Source organism: Nerophis lumbriciformis, linkage group LG34 (assembly GCF_033978685.3).
Source record: "Nerophis lumbriciformis linkage group LG34, RoL_Nlum_v2.1, whole genome shotgun sequence".
In the NCBI taxonomy this organism is placed as follows: domain Eukaryota; kingdom Metazoa; phylum Chordata; class Actinopteri; order Syngnathiformes; family Syngnathidae; genus Nerophis; species Nerophis lumbriciformis.
Genome location: NC_084581.2, coordinates 3,840,767 through 3,861,822, shown reverse-complemented (window position 1 = coordinate 3,861,822; position 21,056 = coordinate 3,840,767). Strand labels below are relative to the sequence as shown.

Here is a 21,056-nt window from a genome sequence, read left to right as displayed (position 1 = left end):
GCGGTAGCCGAAGGCAGGGCACTTGGCGGATGGATGGATGGGTTACTTAGAATATGTTCCCCATACTAAAGTGTTACCAAAAACATATAATTTTGTCTTGAATTTAAAAAATATATATATATTTTTTTCACTAAAGAGGGGTTCGGTGAATGCGCATATGAAACTGGTGGGGTTCGGTACCTCCAACAAGGTTAAGAACCACTGAGCTAGGCCTTGTAGCATGTATTTGTCATATTGGTTAAGTGAATGTGTGACATTCACCGTTATTGGATTCCTTTATAGAGTGAAGAAATAATAGTTTTCATTTGTGGAATACAAATGTGCAATACATACACTATGAAATCAACACTGAAGTGACAGGGTAATCAATTGTTTCTAATTATTCCCGGTTGCTTCCTTCAAAAAAGTTGCAATAGACTGTGCCTACTGCGATTGCAGTACAACAACTAGCCGGTAGATAGCGGCAGAGTGTTATCAGTCGTAGAAAAAGAAGGCTAAGGAAGTACAGTAATGCTGGAGCAAACACTACTGTCCTATGTTCAACTTGCACTGTCCTGGACTGTCACTATTGTTACATATAATATATGTGAGCTAGATCTTAGTCCTATTTGACAATGCCATGGGTAACTGCTGGGCCTTCTGTGTGGGCTTCTTCAGGAAAGAAGCTAACAGGATCCAAAGAGGAGGAGGGTAAGTGAATTATGAGCTAACTAGCATGACAGCATTATGCTAATGCTAGCCAACAGTCAAAGTGTGAAAGTGGTGTTGCCGTGTGCCTTTTAAGACGTCTTCATCTTTCTATATTACAAATAATACACCACGTTTTATTCTCGTCTGCTGGGGTCTGAACCAGTCGTTGCGTCCTTAAGACCCCACCCCTGTGTGACCATTGCTACTTCCATGTCTGCCACATTTAGATAGTCACGATGGAGTGACTCAAATGTCTTGAAACTGGATGTTTATTAAACAAGTTAACTATGCTTTCCGAAGTTCCGACTATGGTATCACGATTGGGCTATTAACGCTGGTGTCTGACGTCATGTGCGGGCTATTACGTCACCAAGAAGGTGCTCGCATGACAACTATTGCTGAGTTGGGTCCTGTGCTGGGGGGGTTTGGGGGAGTCCATAACGCGATCGATTTATACATTTGTCCAATAATCATTATCAACATCAATATATGCTAAACTAGTGGTTCTCAGACTTCTTTCACCAAGCACCACCTCAGAAAACACTTGGCTTTCCAAGTACCACCATAATAAACCAACATTAAAATACAGTAGCATAGTAGGCCTAAGTATTCATTAAAAACAAGTATATTTAATATTTTTGGCAACTGTAGTGTGTGAATGTTGTCTGTCTACCTGTGTTGGCCCTGCGACGGGGTGGCAACTTGTCTCGGTAGGGTGTATCTTTCTATATTACAAATAATACACCACGTTTTATTCTCGTCTGCTGGGGTCTGAACCAGTCGTTGCGTCCTTAAGACCCCACCCCTGTGTGACCATTGCTACTTCCATGTCTGCCACATTTAGATAGTCACGATGGAGTGACTCAAATGTCTTGAAACTGGATGTTTATTAAACAAGTTAACTATGCTTTCCGAAGTTCCGACTATGGTATCACGATTGGGCTATTAACGCTGGTGTCTGACGTCATGTGCGGGCTATTACGTCACCAAGAAGGTGCTCGCATGACAACTATTGCTGAGTTGGGTCCTGTGCTGGGGGGGTTTGGGGGAGTCCATAACGCGATCGATTTATACATTTGTCCAATAATCATTATCAACATCAATATATGCTAAACTAGTGGTTCTCAGACTTCTTTCACCAAGCACCACCTCAGAAAACACTTGGCTTTCCAAGTACCACCATAATAAACCAACATTAAAATACAGTAGCATAGTAGGCCTAAGTATTCATTAAAAACAAGTATATTTAATATTTTTGGCAACTGTAGTGTGTGAATGTTGTCTGTCTACCTGTGTTGGCCCTGCGACGGGGTGGCAACTTGTCTCGGTAGGGTGTACCCTGCCTTCCACCCGAGTGCAGCTGGGATAGGCTCCAGACACTCCCGCGACCCCGAAAGGGGCAAGCAAGCGGTAGAAAATGGATGGATGGATGTAACATGGTGGAGTGAGTTAGTGTGTGTGCCTCACAATACGAAGGTCCTGGGGTCAATCCCCGGGCTCTGGGTTTTTCTGTGTGGAGTTTGTATGTCCTCCCCGTGACTGTGAGGCACACACGCTAACTCACTCCACCATGAACTGTGAGGGTTCCCTCCGGGTACATCCTCCCACCTCCAAAGACATGCACCTGGGGATAGGTTGATTGGCAACACTAAGTTGGCCCTAGTGTGTGAATGTGAGTGTGAAGGTTGTCTGTTTATCTGTGTTGGCCCTGTGATGAGGTGGCGACTTGTCCAGGGTGTACCCCGCCTTTTGCCCGAGTGTAGCTGGGATAGGCTCCAGCACCCCCGCAACTCCGAGAGGGACAAGCGATAGAAAATTTATGGATGGATGGATGGATGGATTCTTTTGAAGTACCACTTGATGGAGGTACACATACCACAGTTTGTACTAAACTATCTGAACAAAACATTCACATTTTACTTTGTTTAATTGGTGACATAGCAAATGAGTGTAGTATTGAATTATATAATATCTTCTTAAGAACTAATTCAATTTCTTTTTGGAATTTGCGGAGCACCAAAAAATAAAAATGCTGCTTACCCAAAACATGCCACTGGGCACGCACTTTGGAATAGAAAAGCTTTTAAATTAAAAAAAAAATTAATGCAAATAAAAAAAGTAGTAAGCAAGCTTCGTTTTAATTACTTAAAATGAATGGACTAAAATATATCGCCATTTAGGAGCGCAATGGTACAGGTACCCACATTACAATCCGTACCTCAATTTTGGGTCACAATTTTCGGTTCTGTTACAGTATGTTTTTTAGGTGTTAAACTTTTTTCCTCCAAAGGTATTTCTTTTTTTTTTAGCTTGTCAGCAAAAGCTGCTTTCCACAGTACAAATCAGTGGCATAGTGATTACTATATGTATTTTTTTCAAGTTATTAATAAGGGTTTATATTCTTCTGATTTAACACATTTCATTGTGGTCTACATAACATGTAATGGTGGTTATTTGGTCAAAATAGTGCATAGTATATGTTTTGCAGACCAGCTTTAAGCCACTTTCTGACCTTCTCTTAAGGACGGGCCGATTTGTGGGCGGTTTTATTTAGGTCCCTCCACTTCTACTATGTCTTCTCCCCGTTAGCCATGTTGTAGTTTTTAGCACTTCCATATGGAGTGTACTGACAGATTAAGTTCAAACTATTCACTACTTTGTATTAGAAATTGCAACAGCGGAGGATGGATGTGCATGTACGAGTCAGTCTGCCCCACAACAAGAGGATAGAGAAAAAGAAGGAACTTATTGACTACAGCGGCGGACTCGTGCAAAGCCCTTTGGGTAAATTCCATTTATAAATAATCCGCTGAGGTCACCAAATGAGCAAATTCCAAACAACCCGTTTCCTGGAAGTATGAAGGAAGGCAAGATTCCATGGTTTGATTTCAAACTTTCAGGACTCATTCAGATCCCAAATACATTAAAAAACTGGTACCAATGGGTAAGAAGAAATAGTTTTGCATAATAAGGCCCCTTTTAAAGACAGCAAGCAATTATCTACATTATTAATTAATTTGTGACAATTACAAGTTAAACTTTGTAAAACCACACATGCCCAGTGGAGAGATCTTTGCAAATGAAATCATTTAAAAACATGTTCATGGTTAATTGTTCTTACAGGTCCAAATACTTCCGCAGCAGCACGACAGGGGAGCATTTTACTATAGAGGTATACCTCCTACCTTAACAAGCATTACTCTGTTTTTGGGTGTGTCTTGTATCTAATTTCTGTTGTTGCTGTTTTTCTGCTTAAATTTGCAGTTTGAAAATCTTGTAGAAAGTGATGAGGTAAGTATTTTGACTTTGTGCTTACATTTAAAGCTTTAAAGGGGAACTGCACTTTTTGGGGAATTGTGCCTAAAATTCACACTCATTATGAAAGGCATGACGACAGATTTTTTATGCATTCTAAGTCATAGACAAAAGTCTGCTTACAGCAGAGCCAATGAATAACCATCCAAAAAGCGCAAACAATACTCCATTTACATTTCGTGACTTGAATATTAACCAAGTATTAGTGATATTGTTATTATAAAGGCTAACACAGACAAACTATTTATAGCGGCGCCGTGATCACGAGCCTGGGTGCCGATATCGACATCATCGACTGATGAGCTGCTTCCTCCCCTCGGTGCTCGTGGAAGTTTATTCTAGTTTATTCTAGATCATAAATTATACCTGTCACCTGGATAGAAGCAAGATGAGGATATATTCCGACAAGTTTGACAGCCGATTTAGACCCGGAAATGGCGAGAAAGACACAAAACGACGCTTGGTGTTACCCCCCTTTTCTTCGCGCGGATTATAAGTCATTCTTCATCTAAACGGGAATATAACGACATTCTGTTGACATCCTAATTGCAGCAGACATTGTACAGTAATTGATGGTTTATTATGTTTGTTGGCTCTCATGAAGTCTGCAGTGAGTAATAATCAGTGATGTTGTTGGAAAAAAAAAAGCGAACGTTGTGATGCGTTTTTGAAATTAATGCTCCCCATATTCTTAAAGTGACCCCCACCCCCAATCGCCCTCTGGCTTGCTGTTCTTCCTCCTTTTAAATGATGTAGTAAAATGGACGTGTTGGTCCGCCATGAGGATTGGCACACAAATTACTCATTAGACTTAGACTTAGACTCAGACTTCCTTTTTATTGTCATTCAAATTTGAACTTTACAGCACAGATAAGAACGAAATTTCATTACATAAGCTCATGGTAGTGCATGATTAAAAAGCAATAAGGTGCATATATAAATATATATATATATATATATATATATATATATATATATATATATATATATATATATATATATATATATATATATATATATATATATATATATAATACATTTATATAAATATATATAAATAAATAGATAGATTACTGTACAGATAAATATATTGCACTTTTTCACATGCGTCCACGTTTATGGATGTATGTTATATTGTCTTTTTTATTCCAGCAAGTTAATCCATTTTGGGTTACGTTTATGGATGTATGTTATATTGTCTTTTTTATTCCAGCGAGTTAATCCATTTTGGGGGAACATGCCAGAGGGAACTGCTTTCGCATAATCTAGGTGTCTATCCGAATTTAAAAAGCCAAGCAGATCATATTGAGGTGTTTCCATGTATTAGTAGAAATCTTATTTCAAGCTGAATTATTTGAGACATCAGACTAATTTAGTGCAGGGAAATGGAGTGATAGCAAAGTATTGTTCATTCCAAAATACAGCCATACCAATGTGAAATCTACGAATGGTTTTTCAATAATTGCTACTTCATGAACACAAGATATGTCCCGTCTGAGCCTCAAAAAGTAATTTCACAATAAAATCAATACTTAAATCCCGGTTTCAAAGTCAAATTAAAATTTCACAAAAAAAGTATGCTCTTGTAGTGTTGATAGTTAATGGAACTAGCTGTAAAAATGAAAGTGAATGTGATGTTACAGTAAGGAAGGGATTCATATGATATGGTCTCATTCCTGGGTGGATCTCGCATGAGAGGAAGGTGAGGAGTTAATTATTTTGTGATGCCGTCTGCTGAAAATGCAGCAACTGAAGCTGTGGTCAAAGTTGAAATTGCCAAAACACATTTTAAGATATTTAACACTCTACTGCCATCTGGCAGCTAAAGTGGAGAGTGAATAGCCCCAAATTGTCACGTTTCATGTGTCAGGTAAACCGCAATGAATGTGGCGCACCGCCCCCAAGTGATGCTAACACCTAATCACTTATTTGTTTGTCATAAGATATAGCCAATTTTCAGAGACTATTAAGGACTTAGTGACGAGAAATAATACGAGCGACTGTTAAGGTGAAAAGTGTCCCTAGTATTTGTCTGCGAGTGTGAGCGTTTTCCCTCCTGTGGCCAAAGGGTATTTTCTGTTGTCTGTCGAGTATCTGGCAGAGAAGAGCAGTATAGTGGCCGTGTCTTTTGTATCAGGAATATATTACTGTGTGACATTAGCGGCTGAAAATATCCTAGACTTTATTTTAGGAGACTAATGTTATGGTTGCGCGTTTAACTGAAGTGATGACCTTTGGATTGACTGGCTTTACACCAGACCTGGGCAATTTCCTGCCCGCGGGCCACATACAGCCCAATAGGATGTTCAATCCGGCGCGCCGTACCTTTCCAAATAATTTTATAGACTTTTAACATCGAAACTAGCCGCCATTATAATGTGCAGTGCTTTTCTCAAATTACCGTAAGACTTAAACCATAAAAGTATTTCAACGGTTGGAATCTGCGCTTTTGAGTGACATACAGATTATTACGGTAATCTATCATCCCAGCAACTCAGACTAGGCACCAAGCAGTGTGGGCGGGGTTTGTGTTACCAGAGCAGCCAGCCTGAAACGCAGGTGTCAGGGACAGACGCAGAAGCATTTTTTTTTTTAAAGTTCTGCAGAAAAGCAATGTTATATCAGATTAATTGTTTTTTACCCTTTGGTTTCATATTCCGCCATGTTTGGTGCATTTTTGTTGTGTTTTGCTTGATTGTAAAAAATGTTGATCGAGGAGGTGATGTAAGAAAGTAAAAGAGGAGTGATGTGATAAGTGTTTTATCGATCATTGTTACTATCGTAAATCCCACGTTCTTTATTTATATGTACATTATGGATGTCTTATTCAGTAAAACATTTTTTTAATTCCATTCCGTTTTTAACAAAATCAATCAGACATTATTGTGATTTTTTTCGTATTTGTGTTCCTGAAGAAGGGACCCAAACACACATACTGTACAGCATATTTTTTTTAATGTGTATATATATATATATATATATATATATATATATATATATATATATATATATATATATCTCCCCAGACACATTTTTTTCTGTCAATGTAGCCCTCGAGTCAAAATTATTGACCAAGCCTGCTATGCAGCTTCATCATTTGTAGCACCCATGTTGCCTTTAAACTAAACAGTGCAAAAGTAGAGTCAGACTGGAATTCTTGGTGAAATAATTGTTTTTCTTTTATCACAGGAGGAGAGTCAACAGCCCTGTCCAAAGTAAAATATTATTTTACAATATTGTACAATGTTCAGTGTCTTTCTACTGCATGATCATAACTGAAACAATCCTTAATCCTCCTTTCAGGCCCATAAGTGAGGATGAAATTCAGCACCTCCGTGAGCATCGGTACACTGCCATTTCAAATCAGCAGGTACTGATAGACCTGCAGCTACAAGCCCAGGTAAGACTCTCTCCTGTATCCTGTTACATTGATGCACTGTAGTTAGGCTGCCCACGTTCCTTTTTGTTTTATCTTTTAAAACACTATTTTTTGCTTATTTTATGATTTGCTGCACTGCTTTTTTTTTCTGTTTAGTAATTTTCTGTTGTGTGTGTGTCTGTGTTTTGCTTCATTTGGTTATCCCCACTCAGTTAGAGGCACAAGAGGAGAGGTTGAGGCTAGAAGAGGAGGCTAGAAATGCTGCCCAGCGCGAGGCTGCCAGATTGGCACGTGAGCGAAAACAGAAGGAGGTGAGGCGACATTGAGCGCTCCTCCCTTTCTGCCGGGTGAAAAACAATCACTGACCTACTGATTCCACCCAGAGGCTGATGGACTTGCAGGCCCTCCATGTAGCTGCTTCATATCTCTCAGTATCATGATTTCACTGCTCATTTGTTTTGCAACCTTCAGTGCACATGGAAGATCATCTCTCTTACACAACTCCTTATGTCGGGCATTGGTGTAAATGACTTCCACATACATAATAAGAGTGTCCCAATACAACATTACGATGCAAATATTGGAGCCTTCAATACTGTCCGATTTCAATTTTGATCTAGTAGGCTATTAGCAGGAATATTACATACATTTTTAAATATTATGTGGTGTGTAATGTTAGAAAAAAGCTTGATCAAGACAGAGAACTATGGGAGGTATACAAAACACTAACTTATTTATCAATCGTCTGCATTGGACTTATCTTAAAGTTGAAGTGGAACGGTAATTGTTATTTTGAAGACATCTCGTGGTTACTTTAATTAAGTTAAGCTCATGCCGCAGTAATTTGAATAATGTAGATACATTTGTTACTGGATACGCGCTAATACGTTTATACCTTGCAGACTTTGTATTTGTAAGTAATATGCAACCATAGTTATTTGATACTTGTTTATATTTACAATAAGGGACGTAGCACGAAATTCTGAGCCCCGATACAAAAGACTCCTGAAGGCCCACCCATCCCAACGCAACATCGCCGCCCCATACACACACATTTGACGTGCTCTAAAAAGTATTATTGCTTGCATTTGGTTGAAATAAGCTTTTTAAAACACATGTAAAAACCTTACTTAGGTTTCTGACTTTTTGAAAGATGGGATAAACATATGAACATATCTAAAATAATTATTCACTTAAATAAAAATATAAATCTGTCAAGTTTTCCTTTAGTTCTGGGTATAAAGTAGAGAATAGATGATAGACACAGGATTATCATCAATGGTTAATATGAATAATGATAATACATCACAATTATTATGATTATTTTATTAGTGCATCTCCAGGGAGTTATGTTTCCCCTTGTCTTCAAAAACTAGCGGCCTCTCTGTCTCTAACTTTAATCGAGGGCCTTTGAACATACCACAGTTGTGTGCAATGAAATGTAACAGTGAAACTTGCACATAACCTTTCTCCTTTGCTGCCACAGATAGATTTATTATATTTCTATTTTCTATCACCTCATCCTTGTTCCAAAATGTTGGTGCTGTGTGTGACTGATTAAAGGTGAACTTTAGGTTTGCTGCTATCCAGGTGGAACAAAAGATGTTGTATTTTTGATAGGGGGTGCTCTTAAACATTCCAAATTCGATTTAAGCAACCTTAATATTGAACTTTACAACTTTACTGAACTGTATTAATGTTATATTAATATTCATGATGTATTTTTTGTCTTTGTATAAATTACATTTTTAAATTGCAGAAAAATCTTTAAACTTTAAAACACTCCAAGGGCCTCCCTGTGCTTTGGGCCAAGGTACAACATCCATACTTTCACCCCAGTTGTCGTCATTTGTTTTAGTCTGCAATATTGTTAGTTTGCATTACATTTCTCTGCTATTGTGTGCGTAGCAGTTGTGTAGCTGCTTTCTCCTTTTGGTCTATAGACTACGACTTGATCAAAATACAAGAAAAGACCAACTATGCGTGCTTATTGAAAGGAAATTTAGATGTCAACTGGCCGTCCAGCTTTGCGCACACAAACAGGCTGCAGGACTGCTTGTTTCAGAGAGTTTAGATGCAAGCCAAATAAAATTGATACTTATTTTTTTGCTGATATCAGACCATTATATTGGCTCGAGACAGCCCTAATACTGTCAGACACATTTGATGTGTATTGTGATGTTTTTAATGCCTCATTTCACTGCTTTTCTGTGTGCATGTTATGTGCTTGCACACTTTTTTATAAATACATAAATATAAATATATCTTTATACATGCTTTATGAATATCCTTTCTGATCAACCATATGTGTGCGGGTTTTTATTCTGCAGCTGGCCACCCAGAGGACAAGGGGGAAAGCAGATGGTTGCGGCAGCGAACCTCAGCAGAGAAAGTGAGTCACATCAACTCGTCAGAAAAACGGATGATTGTGTCTGCCGAGTTAGCAGTTTTTCCCGTTAATCTTTCTGGAGTAGAGTATCATAATGTGCTACATCTGTCTCACTTGAAAAGACAGAATCAATGTGAGCGTTCAATAATTTGTGCACTTAAATAAACATTTTATTAATCGTTTGCAGATCATGTTCAATTCTAGTGATTTTAAATCAATACAACAATAGTCAATTGTTTATTGAGTTTATTTGTCTGGAAGCCATTGTAGCGCAAATAAAGTGCTGCTCATCTGCAACCAGTAGTGGTGCACTGTCAACTAGTTTGTCGCTGGAAAAAAACTAACAAATATTACCTTATTGTTTATTATTTAATTCCATCAGATAACATTATTCAGTACAACTCTGCATTGAAACAGCAGTTAAGAACATTAAAATATTTTTTTCCATCCTTTAAACAATGGCATTTAAATAATGTTCCTAATGATGCCAATTGTCCATCAAGAATACTTAAATGCCTTTTAATTAGCACTCCTTTACAATAAGAGTGTTTTTAATACTAGTTTTATTGTTGCGTGCGGGTGGTGTGTATGCCAAAAATTGCAGCAGCAGAAAGTTTGCAAGCAATAACTCTTCCTCTTTATTTGCGAGGGCACTCAAAATAAGACAACAAAAGGAGATGGCAGCGAAAAAAAGCACACCATGAAAATAGAAAACAAACTAAAAAAAAACCTAAACAAGGGTGCTAGGCAAAGCTCGGAAAAACTGGACAGACCTGGGTTATTGGAAAGTAGCTGGAATACAGACAAAACTGGGAGCGTGGAACCGACATGAAAAAACACAAAGCTCCGGCGCCAACATGCTGCACCAGCCCAGTTAAATAACAATAAAAATCTCTCAGCAGATTCAGGTCAATAATACGGAATTTAAAGATTCATGAACGCTCCTCCAGGCCATACTCCTCCCAGTCTACCAAGTATTGGAAACCCCTTCCCCTTCTTCTCACATCCCGGAATGTGTTGACAGTAAATGCTGGATGACCTTTGACCAGCCTGGGTGGAAGTGGCAGTACTTCTGGAGGGCTGAGTGGACAGGAGGTGACAGGCTTGATGCGGGACACATGGAAAAAAGGATTGCGTTTGAGAGATTCCGGGAGGCACAGCCTGACCGCAACGCAGTTGATTATCTTGATGATTGAAAATAGTCCAATAAACCTGGGAGCCTGTTTCTTGGACTTTGTAGCCAGTGGCAGGTCCCGGGAGGATAACCATACCCGCTGTCCCAACTGGTATTTTGGAGCGGGTGTGCGATGGCGGTTTGCGGTTTGGTTCTTAGCGAGTGTCCTATTCAACGCAGCTCTAGTGTTGCGCCATGCTTGGCGGGCCGACGTAGGTGTGCAGTTACAGACAGCATGTTGGAATAAGATTCCATTGATGGAGAAACTCGGGGCTGGAAATGCTGGGAATGGTGACAGACCAGTGGCGGAGCTACTGAGTGAATTGTAGGCATATTAAATCAATGGAAGGTTTTCAGACCAAGTAGAAGGTTGCTGATGACACACGCATCGGATGGCCACCTCCAGGTCCTGGTTGGTCCACTCTGCCAGCCCATTGCTCTGTGGACTGTAATCAGAGGACAGGCTAGGGAAGGCACCCAGGGTCTTGCAAAATGCCCTCCATACGGCTGAGGAAAACTGTGGACTTCTGTCTGATACCACGTCTGTGGGAATGCCGTGGAGCCGGAAGACGTGGAGCACTAATAGTTGTGCAGTCTCTAGAGCTGAGAGCAGCTTGGGGAGGGCTACAAAATGGGCCATCTTCGAAAATCATCCACTATGATCAAGATAGTATCCTTACCCTCGGAGGAGGGCAGCCCTGTGACAAAATCCAAGGCTATGTGTGACCACGCGCGAGAGGAAATGGGAAATTAATGTAAAAGTCCTGCTGGGGCCTGGTGGGATATCTTGTTCCGGCTGCCACAAAAGCCTTAGTATCTGCTCGAAGAGAGGACCACAAAAAATGCGGGGAGATGAGGAAACTGATGCGATTCATGCCTGTTGACAAGTGATCTTGGACCAATGTGCCCAGTCCAGAACGCTGGAACGAAGCCGAGGAACCATGATAAGCCGACCTGGCGGACAGCCCCGAGGAGTCGGGTCAGATTTGAGAGCCTCGAAGACTTGCCTCTCAATGTCCCACTGAAGTCCCCCGATGATGTGGGTGTGGGGAACAATCGGTTCCGGTGAAGTCTTCTCCAAGGGAGGGGAGTAGAGGCGGGACAAGGCATCAGGCTTCGCATTTTGAGATTCCGGACGGAAAGTGATAACAAAGTTGAACCGTGTCAGGAACAATGCCCAGCTGGCCTAGCGGGGGTTCAGTCTCTGCGCGGTTCGTAGATACGGCAAGTTCTCATGGTCCGTGAATATAGAAAATAATAGCTCCGCCCCTTCCAGCCAATGCCTCCATTCCTAAAGGGCCAGGATGACAGCCAGAAGCTCCCTGTTGCCAATGTCGTAGTTACTCTCAGCAGGAGACAGGGGACGTGAGAAGAAAGCGCAGGGGTGCTGCCTCTGGTCGGTGGAAGATTGCTGGGAGAGAACGTCCCCTACAGCTGTGTCAGAAAAATTGTAGGGAACGGTCAGGGTAACAAAGAACAGGTGCAGACGTACAGAATTTATTCAGCTTCAAAAACGCAGAGCTCGCTTCAGACGTCCAAATAAACGGGACCTTAGTGGAAGTAGGCTCAGCAACGCAACTAAAGATCAGAATAAATCAACGGTAAACATTTGAGAAGCCCAGGAATCTCTGATGGTGCTTCTTAGCAACTGGTGTAGGCCAGTCTACCACCACTTTGATCTTAGCGGGATCGGGTCTAAGTTTACCCTCCTCCACAATAAATCCCAAAAGTGAATGGACGCCGAATGAAACGAACACTTTTCAGCCTTGACAAACAGCTTGTTTTCAAGTAAACGTTGGAGGACCAATCGAACTTGCTGGACATCGTCAAAAGTCGAGGAATAAATCAAAATATAATCCAGGTAAATGAAAAGGAAACGCCCTGTCATGTCCCGGAAAATGTCATTACTGAGGCCCTGAAAAACGGCATGTGCGTTTGTCAAACCGAATGGCGTAACTGGGTACTCGAAATGCCCAAGGGGGGTGTTGAACGCTGTTTTCCATTCGTTCCCGTCACAGATGCGAACAAGATTATATGCGTTACGTAGGTCAAGTTTGGTAAAAGAAATTTAGTTGACCGCAAGGGAGTAAACGTGTGACACGTTGGACAAGTCTATGACCTCATTGACGGACGTACGTGGCGGTGTGTTTGTGTGGCCCAGTGGCTGAACGGATACAATGTGTGTGGCAGGTAACACTCCAATGAAAAGCTCAACCAGAACCTAAGAATACCCCATTTATGTTTTTATAAAAAGTGTTTTAATGATAGTGTCTGTACAAAAAGAGTATGTGTAATGCTAGTGTTATTCCTTTACAAGTAGTGTTTTTAATAGTAGTTTATGTCTTTACAAAGATTGTTTCTAATGCTAGTTTTGGCTTTACAAAAGGAATTTTTAATTCTAGTTTTGTCTTTACAAATATAGTGCTTTTAGTGCAAATCTTACGCATTGACAAAAAATGTTTTATGCCTTTACAAAAATTGTTTTTAATGCTAGTTTTGTCTTTACAAAAGTGTTATAATGCAAATGTTTTGCATTTACAAAGATTGTTTCATGCCTTTACAAAATATTGTTTTTTAATAGTAGATTCATTCCTTCACTAAAAGTGTGTTTTCAAAGGTAGGTTTTGTCTTCACAAAGGTTGTTTCCAATGCAAGTTTTATTTTTACAAAAAGTGTTTTAAAATTCTATTTTTGTTTTTACAAAATACTGTTTTAATGGTAGTTTTATGCCTTTACTAAAATTATTTTAATGTTAGTTGTATGCCTTTACAATAAGTGTTTTTATTGCTAGTTTAATATCTTAACAGACTGGGTTTTATGCTAGTTTTATGCTTTTACAAAAACTGTGTTTTAATGCTAGTTGTATGCCTTTACAAAGAGTGTTTTAATGGTAGTTCTATGCCTTTACAAGAAGTGTTTTATTCCTAGTTTTATATCTTAACAAACTGGGTGTTATGCTAGTTTTATGCCTTTACAAAAAGAAGTGTTTTTTTTAATGCTGGTCGTATGCCAACAAAAATAGTGTTTTATTGCTAATGTTCTGCACTTTACAAAAACAGAATTTGTAATACTGGTTTTATTCCTTTACAAAAAAGAGTGTTTTTCTCGACAAGCTTAATGCTTTTACAAAAGCTGTGAAGAAATGATTTACAGTTGATTTTGTCATGATTTCAGACACGCTGCTGGTGGTTTGGATCCCTTCCTGCAGAATGTAAAGGTCCAGTCAGAGGCCTTCAGAAGCAACAGTGAGTGATGCAGCATAAAAAAGTACAGCATCAACATCAATAATCCATTTTGGATTACAGTGCAGAAATATATACAGTCAAACAGAATGATTATTGTCATACACATGCTTTTCCAGTGTGAAAATTATTTTTTTATATTTTTATATCATGCACAATTTAATTGGAAAATAACTAAATGTTTTAATGGTAAAATAAATTGAAGAATAAACACACCTTCAACTAATACAAACTTTTCTGAATTTTTTTACATTATCTTTTTATTTCCAGGACTTCCTTCCGACACAAACGTAGTGACTCCTAACACAGAGAGCAGCTGGGATTTCACCACCAAGACCCGATCTACCAATGATGACGGCACCTCACTGGATCTAGAGTGGGAAGATGAAGAGGGTGAGAGTGTCATTATATCGTCAAGCTAAAGTATAACACTTCATATTTCAGTGCAAGTCGAAACTTATAGCTAAAGGAATTGCTTGGTCACACTGTACACAGAACACCCAAAGTACATATGAAATACAGTCATAAAAAGATCAAATATAAGAACTAGAAAAGCATGAAGAGAGCACAGACCTCGGCCGCGCCGTATCTCCCAGTAGTAAAAAATATTTTTTTTAAAACAGAATCCAAATAAAAATAATGTGAGATCATGCCTCATTGCCGTATACTTGTTGTATACTTACCAGGTAGTCCTAATAGTAGCACGAAAAATGTTTGGGCGCACGGAAACATTTTTAGGAGCAATATGAAATATTTTAAATATCACAATTTCATTATTCACACTCAAACAAGGTACACGAGCACTCATATATATATAACGTAAACACAATGCCATCATAGGGCCTATTGCAACACTCAGTTAAACACAGTGAACATCCCTAAACTGTGATATCACTGTCGCTAACATGACTGTTGGGCTGGGCGATATGGACCTTAACTCATATGTCGATATAGTTTGGCCCATGAACTAACCCATAAATGGATATATCGTAATTTATTTTTTGTTTTGTATGACTTTTGCAAAAAAAAAAAAAAAAAAAAAAGTCATTATGGGGAATTGTGTGTGGAATTTTGAGGACAAAAATTTATTTATTCCATTTTCGGGATAATGCTGTAAAATAACAAAATGTGATAAAGGTGAAGTTTTGTGAATACTTTCAATAAGTCCTTTCAGTATGTTTAAAGCGAGTGTGGTTTGCCTAAGTACAGTACAATGTGAAACAACACTGTAAAATTTGTACTTGTTGAGGGTGGAAATGATGGCGCACATATGGGGCGTCGTCAGACAGGGTACAAGCTATAATTCTCTGTTTAATCGGTGCACACGCACACATTGAAGACAGAATTTAAAGAATATTCACTCTCGCCATCATTTTGAAGGACAAAGGACGCATAAACAAGTAAGAGTTTTTAAAGGAGACTGATGATGAATTTAGTCTTTTCTGACATTTAAATGTTGTTACAATGTCGGATACTGGTGTTAAACAATGCCAAAACATAAGGTTCATGCACAAAGTTTTGTATGCTTCTGGCTATGTTGCGACATCACAGCGACGTGGACGCACTTATTTGGAAGTTAAGTCAATGTCTTCTCTGCTTCAGGCCATGAGGAAACACAAAAAAGGTACGATAAAGTGTTATTTTCATCTAATCCTTGCATTTGCATAATAACACCGACGTGCAACATGCTGTGACAAATGATGCTAAAAATTGCATTTTTATGCACTTTCTGAATCAGTGCCAATTGTTGTAAGACCGCAGGGGAAGCTCAGCTTCTCCTAACATACATCCATGCATCAATTTTCTACCGCTTGTCCCTCTCTGGGTCGCGGGGGTGCTGGAGCCTATCACAGCTGCACTTGGGCGGAAGGCGGTGTGTATTTTGGACAAGTCGCCACCTCATCGCATGGCTAACACAGATAGACAGATAACATTCACACTCACATTCACACAAAAGGGCCAATTTAGTGTTGCCAATCAACCTATCCCCAGGTGCATGTCTTTGGAGGTGGGAGAAAGCCGGAATACTCAGAGGGAACCCACGCAGTCACGGGGAGAACATGCAAACTACACACAGAAAGAATATGCGCTATATGCACGTTCAGCCTTCGTTGAGAATTAGCTACTTATCATTTCTTGTTATTCATTGTGATAGCGTCACAGTGCATTAGACGGTGTTGATGCTGACCGTCCATTGACTTCATTGGGGGAGCATAGAGTGGGTCGTTCCACTGCAGCCAAACTAAACAGTCATTGGATAAATACTTGACTTTGTCCCGCCCATCGGATGCTTGGCATCTCTGGAAGTGTATGGAATGTGGGCTTGGCCATGGCTGGCCTGGGCATTGGGCTTCCACATGATCATTGGACTATATGTCTGAGGCTTAATCCCCCTTTTGATTGACAGCTAAATGAGTGAACCAGCAATCTTGAAATATAAACCACTGCCAGAGCATTTTTTTCATTTGCAATCTGCGAATGCATCCGCAATCAAACATCTTGCAGACAGACTTAAAAAACGGATTATAAAAGTGACAATGGAGCAGAAATTACACCAAAGCATACCCAATACATTTTAGACCAAAAGGAAGTGTTTTAAATGTAAATTAAAATCATCATAGGTCCCCTTCAAAGTATCCATGTTCTGGTGGCCATGGTCTTAGAATTGTTGACTACCTGACGATTGGATTCAAAGAGTCTAATTCGACTATCAGCCTCGCTGTCGAATCATTGGACATTGAACCCACCGGGAGTACCCTACGCCTCTCACGGACAGCAGGTGTGTTGCTGGGTGTTCCAAGATAGGGGACTCGATAACCCGTCGGAACGTGCCTCCTCCACCTAACCGGACACAATGTGCCACCTAAGGATAGGTATCCTTTACATTTTAACTGATACTCGTACCAAATAGGTACTTCTAAAGTGGTGCTGGCATTTAGCAGTGATAGAACACAGACTTTAAAAATGGAAAACATGCACATTTTAAAAAACAAGGCAAGGCCTTTATATTTTAATGGAATTTTGTGACATTTAAGTTCAACAGACTAGTAATTCAAATACTTAGAATATATACATTAAATGATAACTATGTAATACATTCACCAATAGGAAAGAAAATCCTTAACAAATTGCCCTAACTATTACAGCAATACAGAACACAGAGAACGTGCAAAAAGCGACTTGTTTGTGTTGTGATGTTGATGCTCATAATTCAGGGTGTTGGTGAATGCAACCTTGCTCACCATAAAACCACATTGATGCATAATGAGGAAGTGCTTTGTTGTTTTGGCTACTGGGGTGGGCGATACAGGGAATTTTGGCATCGGCCTGATACCAAATAAATACAGATGAAACTGAAAAATTGTAATATCGTGCAAAAAAGTTCAAATGTGAAACCAATATGGGATATAAACTCATTACATACAAAATGAGATATGTCAAGCCTTTATTTGTTATAATTTTGATGATCATGGCTTAGTTTTTGAAACCCCAAAATTTTCTGAGATTTTCAATTTAAGACTTTCAAAGCTGTAAGCCACAGTCATTACAATTATATCAAAAAAAGAGTTAAAATATATTTAATTGCATTTTATGAGCCTATGTCATATATTAGTTCCACCTTGTAAATCTATTTGCTGGAGTAAACAAACCTTTGCATGATATTGTGATTTTTGGAGTTTCACCTGTACAGGTCTATTATTGGCGATACTGACAACAATACGTTTGATTATTTGCCTCAAGTAAGTTGATTATGAGAACATGCAGATAGAAATGTTTTTATAACTAAATACAACATTCAAAAATGTGCCGCTGCGCACTACTGTACCATGGGAGAGCATCAGATTTGTATGATTTTTCAATTTAACTTAATAGTCCAAAAATGGTTATTTATGTTCTACAAAAGTATCGTGTTCATGTTTCTGTGACATATAGTGACAGGCAGTACAATCAAATGTTCTTCCACTGGATGGCAGAAGGTACATTATCCATCTGTTAGCATTCATCCAACAGAATGAGCCAAGGCAGGCTTGGTGGTATGCTGTAATATTTTTCTCATGTCGAATACGTGTTTTGGTTTTGAAACAATGCTGTACTTCACATTCTCTACAACCTAGCACCTTGTGGTCTGAATTCAATCCCTCTGTCTCTCTTAGGAATTAACCGAGCCCTTCCAGCCTGGGAGAGGTCTCGGACAGAAGAGGACATACTGCGTGCAGCCTTGAGGCCCGGCGAGAAGCACGCACAAAGTGGCCCAACCTCCAACTCTGAGGACTCCAACGCACTGGAGTGGGAGAATGATTTTGTGAGTACTCACCCAGAGGACTGCGCAGACTCTGAATTTGAGGGTTTTGTCAACCCAGTGTTAGACACTCCCTCTGAGGACGCTTCGGACTACAGTCTCAGGATGGACGGCCAGGACAGATAGTCTCTAGCACTAAATCCGACCATTACAACATTCTCACGTCAGTGCTCACCAGCTTTTTTTCTCCTCTCATGAATTAAATGTACTTCATATTGGATCGTATGATGGAAGGGATGCTGCAGTTGGGCCCTCCAAAACAGAAGCAGACTTTTTCAGTGCCTTCATCACTGACCATCCTATAAATTGTAGCTGATCATTCGCCATCCTTTGGTCTTACTTTCATTGCACATTGCCCATGTCATCCAATATACAACTGCCAAACTCTTCCAAAAGTCTCAAGATATAAGAATCCTTACATCTCAAGAGTCACTGTTGTTTCTATATTTTATTATATCACGCAGGATGTTACCGTCAGTTGAGTGAAACAAGTTACATTACACTGAGGTAGCAAATGAACAGAATGAACACAATTATTCATTTTCAATGTGATACAAGTCAAATTTGTCATCATCTTGGAACATCATAATAATAATAGTAGGAGGGAGCACAAAAAGCACCTTTGAGTTTCATTCACCTCTTATTGCATGACATTGACACTGCACATACACAACATGTGTTCATTGTCACATTTCAAGTTTGGTCTCGATGAGTCTGTGTCAAGTTTGGATGATAATTTCTTCTGCAAATAAAAAGCTCATTACAGCATGTCATTGTAGGGCTGGGCGGTATGGCTGAAAACTGTACCACAATACAAGTTTTCTATATTGGTCGATATTGATAATTACTTAGATTTGTATAACCTATGAAAAATATGGACCAGGAAAAATTATATCAAATGTTAACATTTTGATTTAAAATGTAACCTACCTCTGATGATAATCCCCTCAGGTATTGAGGCAAAAAATAAAGGAAATTTCAACACGACCATGGAAAACTATCAGTGTAAACAACATTTTTAAATCACAATAAACACTTAAAGGAGAACAAGTTTTTATTTATTTTGCTTATGGTTCACAATCATTTTCTTTTTCTAACATATAAAAATTGCCTTGTTCTAGGGTGGCGAGCAATCAATTCTACCTTTAAATCACTTTAAAAATGCATTTAAAAACTGCCATTACATTCTGTAACCTGTATAATAACCAAGCTGTAGCGACATTGTTTTTGTAAGAACTAACACGGAGGACCTCTTTTTCTAGCGTACTAACACATCAGCGGAGACAAATTTAATCATCTGAGGTTTGCAGATGACATTGTTGTCTTGGGAGAGCAAATCAGTGAAGTGGAAGATATGCTTAAAGACCTTGCAAATGTTGTGGATTGAAAATGAATATGAAGAAAACAAAAGTTATGGCAAATTCCATGGTACCTCATGGACCTGTGACTGTTAATGGAAATGAAATTGATGAAGTTAATGAATATATCTATCTAGGGCAGAGATTTAGCCTGAAAGAAAAGAGTCAAGAACAGGAGATAGGGAGGAGAATCAGATTGGGCTGGTGCCAATATGGAAAACTGAGCAACATCATGAGGGGAGAAATACCGTTAAGCCTAAAAAGAAAGGTCTTTAATCAATGCGTGTTACCAACCATGACATATGGAGCTGAAACCTGGGCATTGTCAAATAAAATGGAAAAGAAAATAGCAGCAGCACAACACAACATGAAAAGAAATATGCTCGGAATCACATATAAAGACAGAAAAACAAATGAATGGGTGAGAAAACAAACGCAAGTCCAAGACATTATGAGAACTATCAAATTAAGTAAGTGGAAGTGGGCTGGACATATCAGTAGGAGAACAGATAATAGATGGACTTCCCTAATGACATCATGGAGACCCATGGATGGGAGCAGAAATAGAGGAAGACAGAGAGTGAGATGGCGAGATGAAATAGACAAATATTGGGGAACAGTGCAGTGGCAGGGAGCAGCTAGAGATCGTTTACTATGGCAGAAACATGCTGAGGCTTTCGTCCAGCAGTGGACTGACAACGGCTGATGATGATGATATGAACACATCAGTGTTCTACGGTATTAGCCGTGAGCAAGCTACAGAAAGAGATAGGCAAGCTTCTACGTCAGCACCCGACTCGCATTTGAATTTGTAATAAACCAACACAACGCGATAGAACAACAATCTGTACTGACTGAAAAACATGAACAATCATATTACAGTATCTGTAAAGTAATAGCCCACATTTCATGTTTTGTTTGTACACATCGAGATTGACAGATTATACTGTAGTTGTACATTGGTGTGCTGTATGTATCATGATAAATAGTATAGTGACTCACTCGATGGACAGTTGTCTGTTTGGTCAAGCTGGCCGGGGGCGTTTTCAGTTAATGTGGATAGACACACCAATAATTCGGCATAGCTTGGCTCAAAATTCGCAGCGGTACCAAGACACATCGACCTCACTCTCTCGGCTTCCGCCTCTTCTTTGTGCTCGCTTCTATAAGCAGCAGTTAATCCTCCGTATTTCTTGTATTCCGACACGT

At 39.4% G+C, this 21,056-nt stretch overlaps 1 protein-coding gene across 1 annotated transcript; it reads left to right on the top strand.

The window, feature by feature from the left end:
* Positions 1-463: 463 nt before the first annotated feature.
* On the top strand, positions 464-19,257 carry ap1ar (adaptor related protein complex 1 associated regulatory protein). Its single transcript, XM_061929989.1, has 10 exons — positions 464-690; positions 3,814-3,862; positions 3,955-3,981; positions 7,195-7,220; positions 7,309-7,405; positions 7,597-7,695; positions 9,715-9,776; positions 14,122-14,192; positions 14,460-14,582; positions 18,344-19,257. Exons 1-10 carry the CDS (start codon positions 620-622, stop codon positions 18,613-18,615), a joined length of 897 nt encoding a protein of 298 aa, XP_061785973.1. The 5' UTR covers positions 464-619; the 3' UTR covers positions 18,616-19,257.
* The last annotated feature ends 1,799 nt before the right edge of the window (positions 19,258-21,056 follow it).

What these genes read in the sequence shown, in the direction of transcription:
- ap1ar (XM_061929989.1), top strand. Translation starts at nt 620, where the DNA reads ATGGGTAACTGCTGGGCCTTCTGTGTGGGCTTCTTCAGGAAAGAAGCT. An exon ending in ATCTTGTAGAAAGTGATGAG is followed by an intron (nt 3,982 to 7,194) that starts GTAAGTATTTTG and finishes CTTTTATCACAG; the next exon opens with GAGGAGAGTCAACAGCCCTG. An exon ending in AGAGGCCTTCAGAAGCAACA is followed by an intron (nt 14,193 to 14,459) that starts GTGAGTGATGCA and finishes TTTTATTTCCAG; the next exon opens with GACTTCCTTCCGACACAAAC.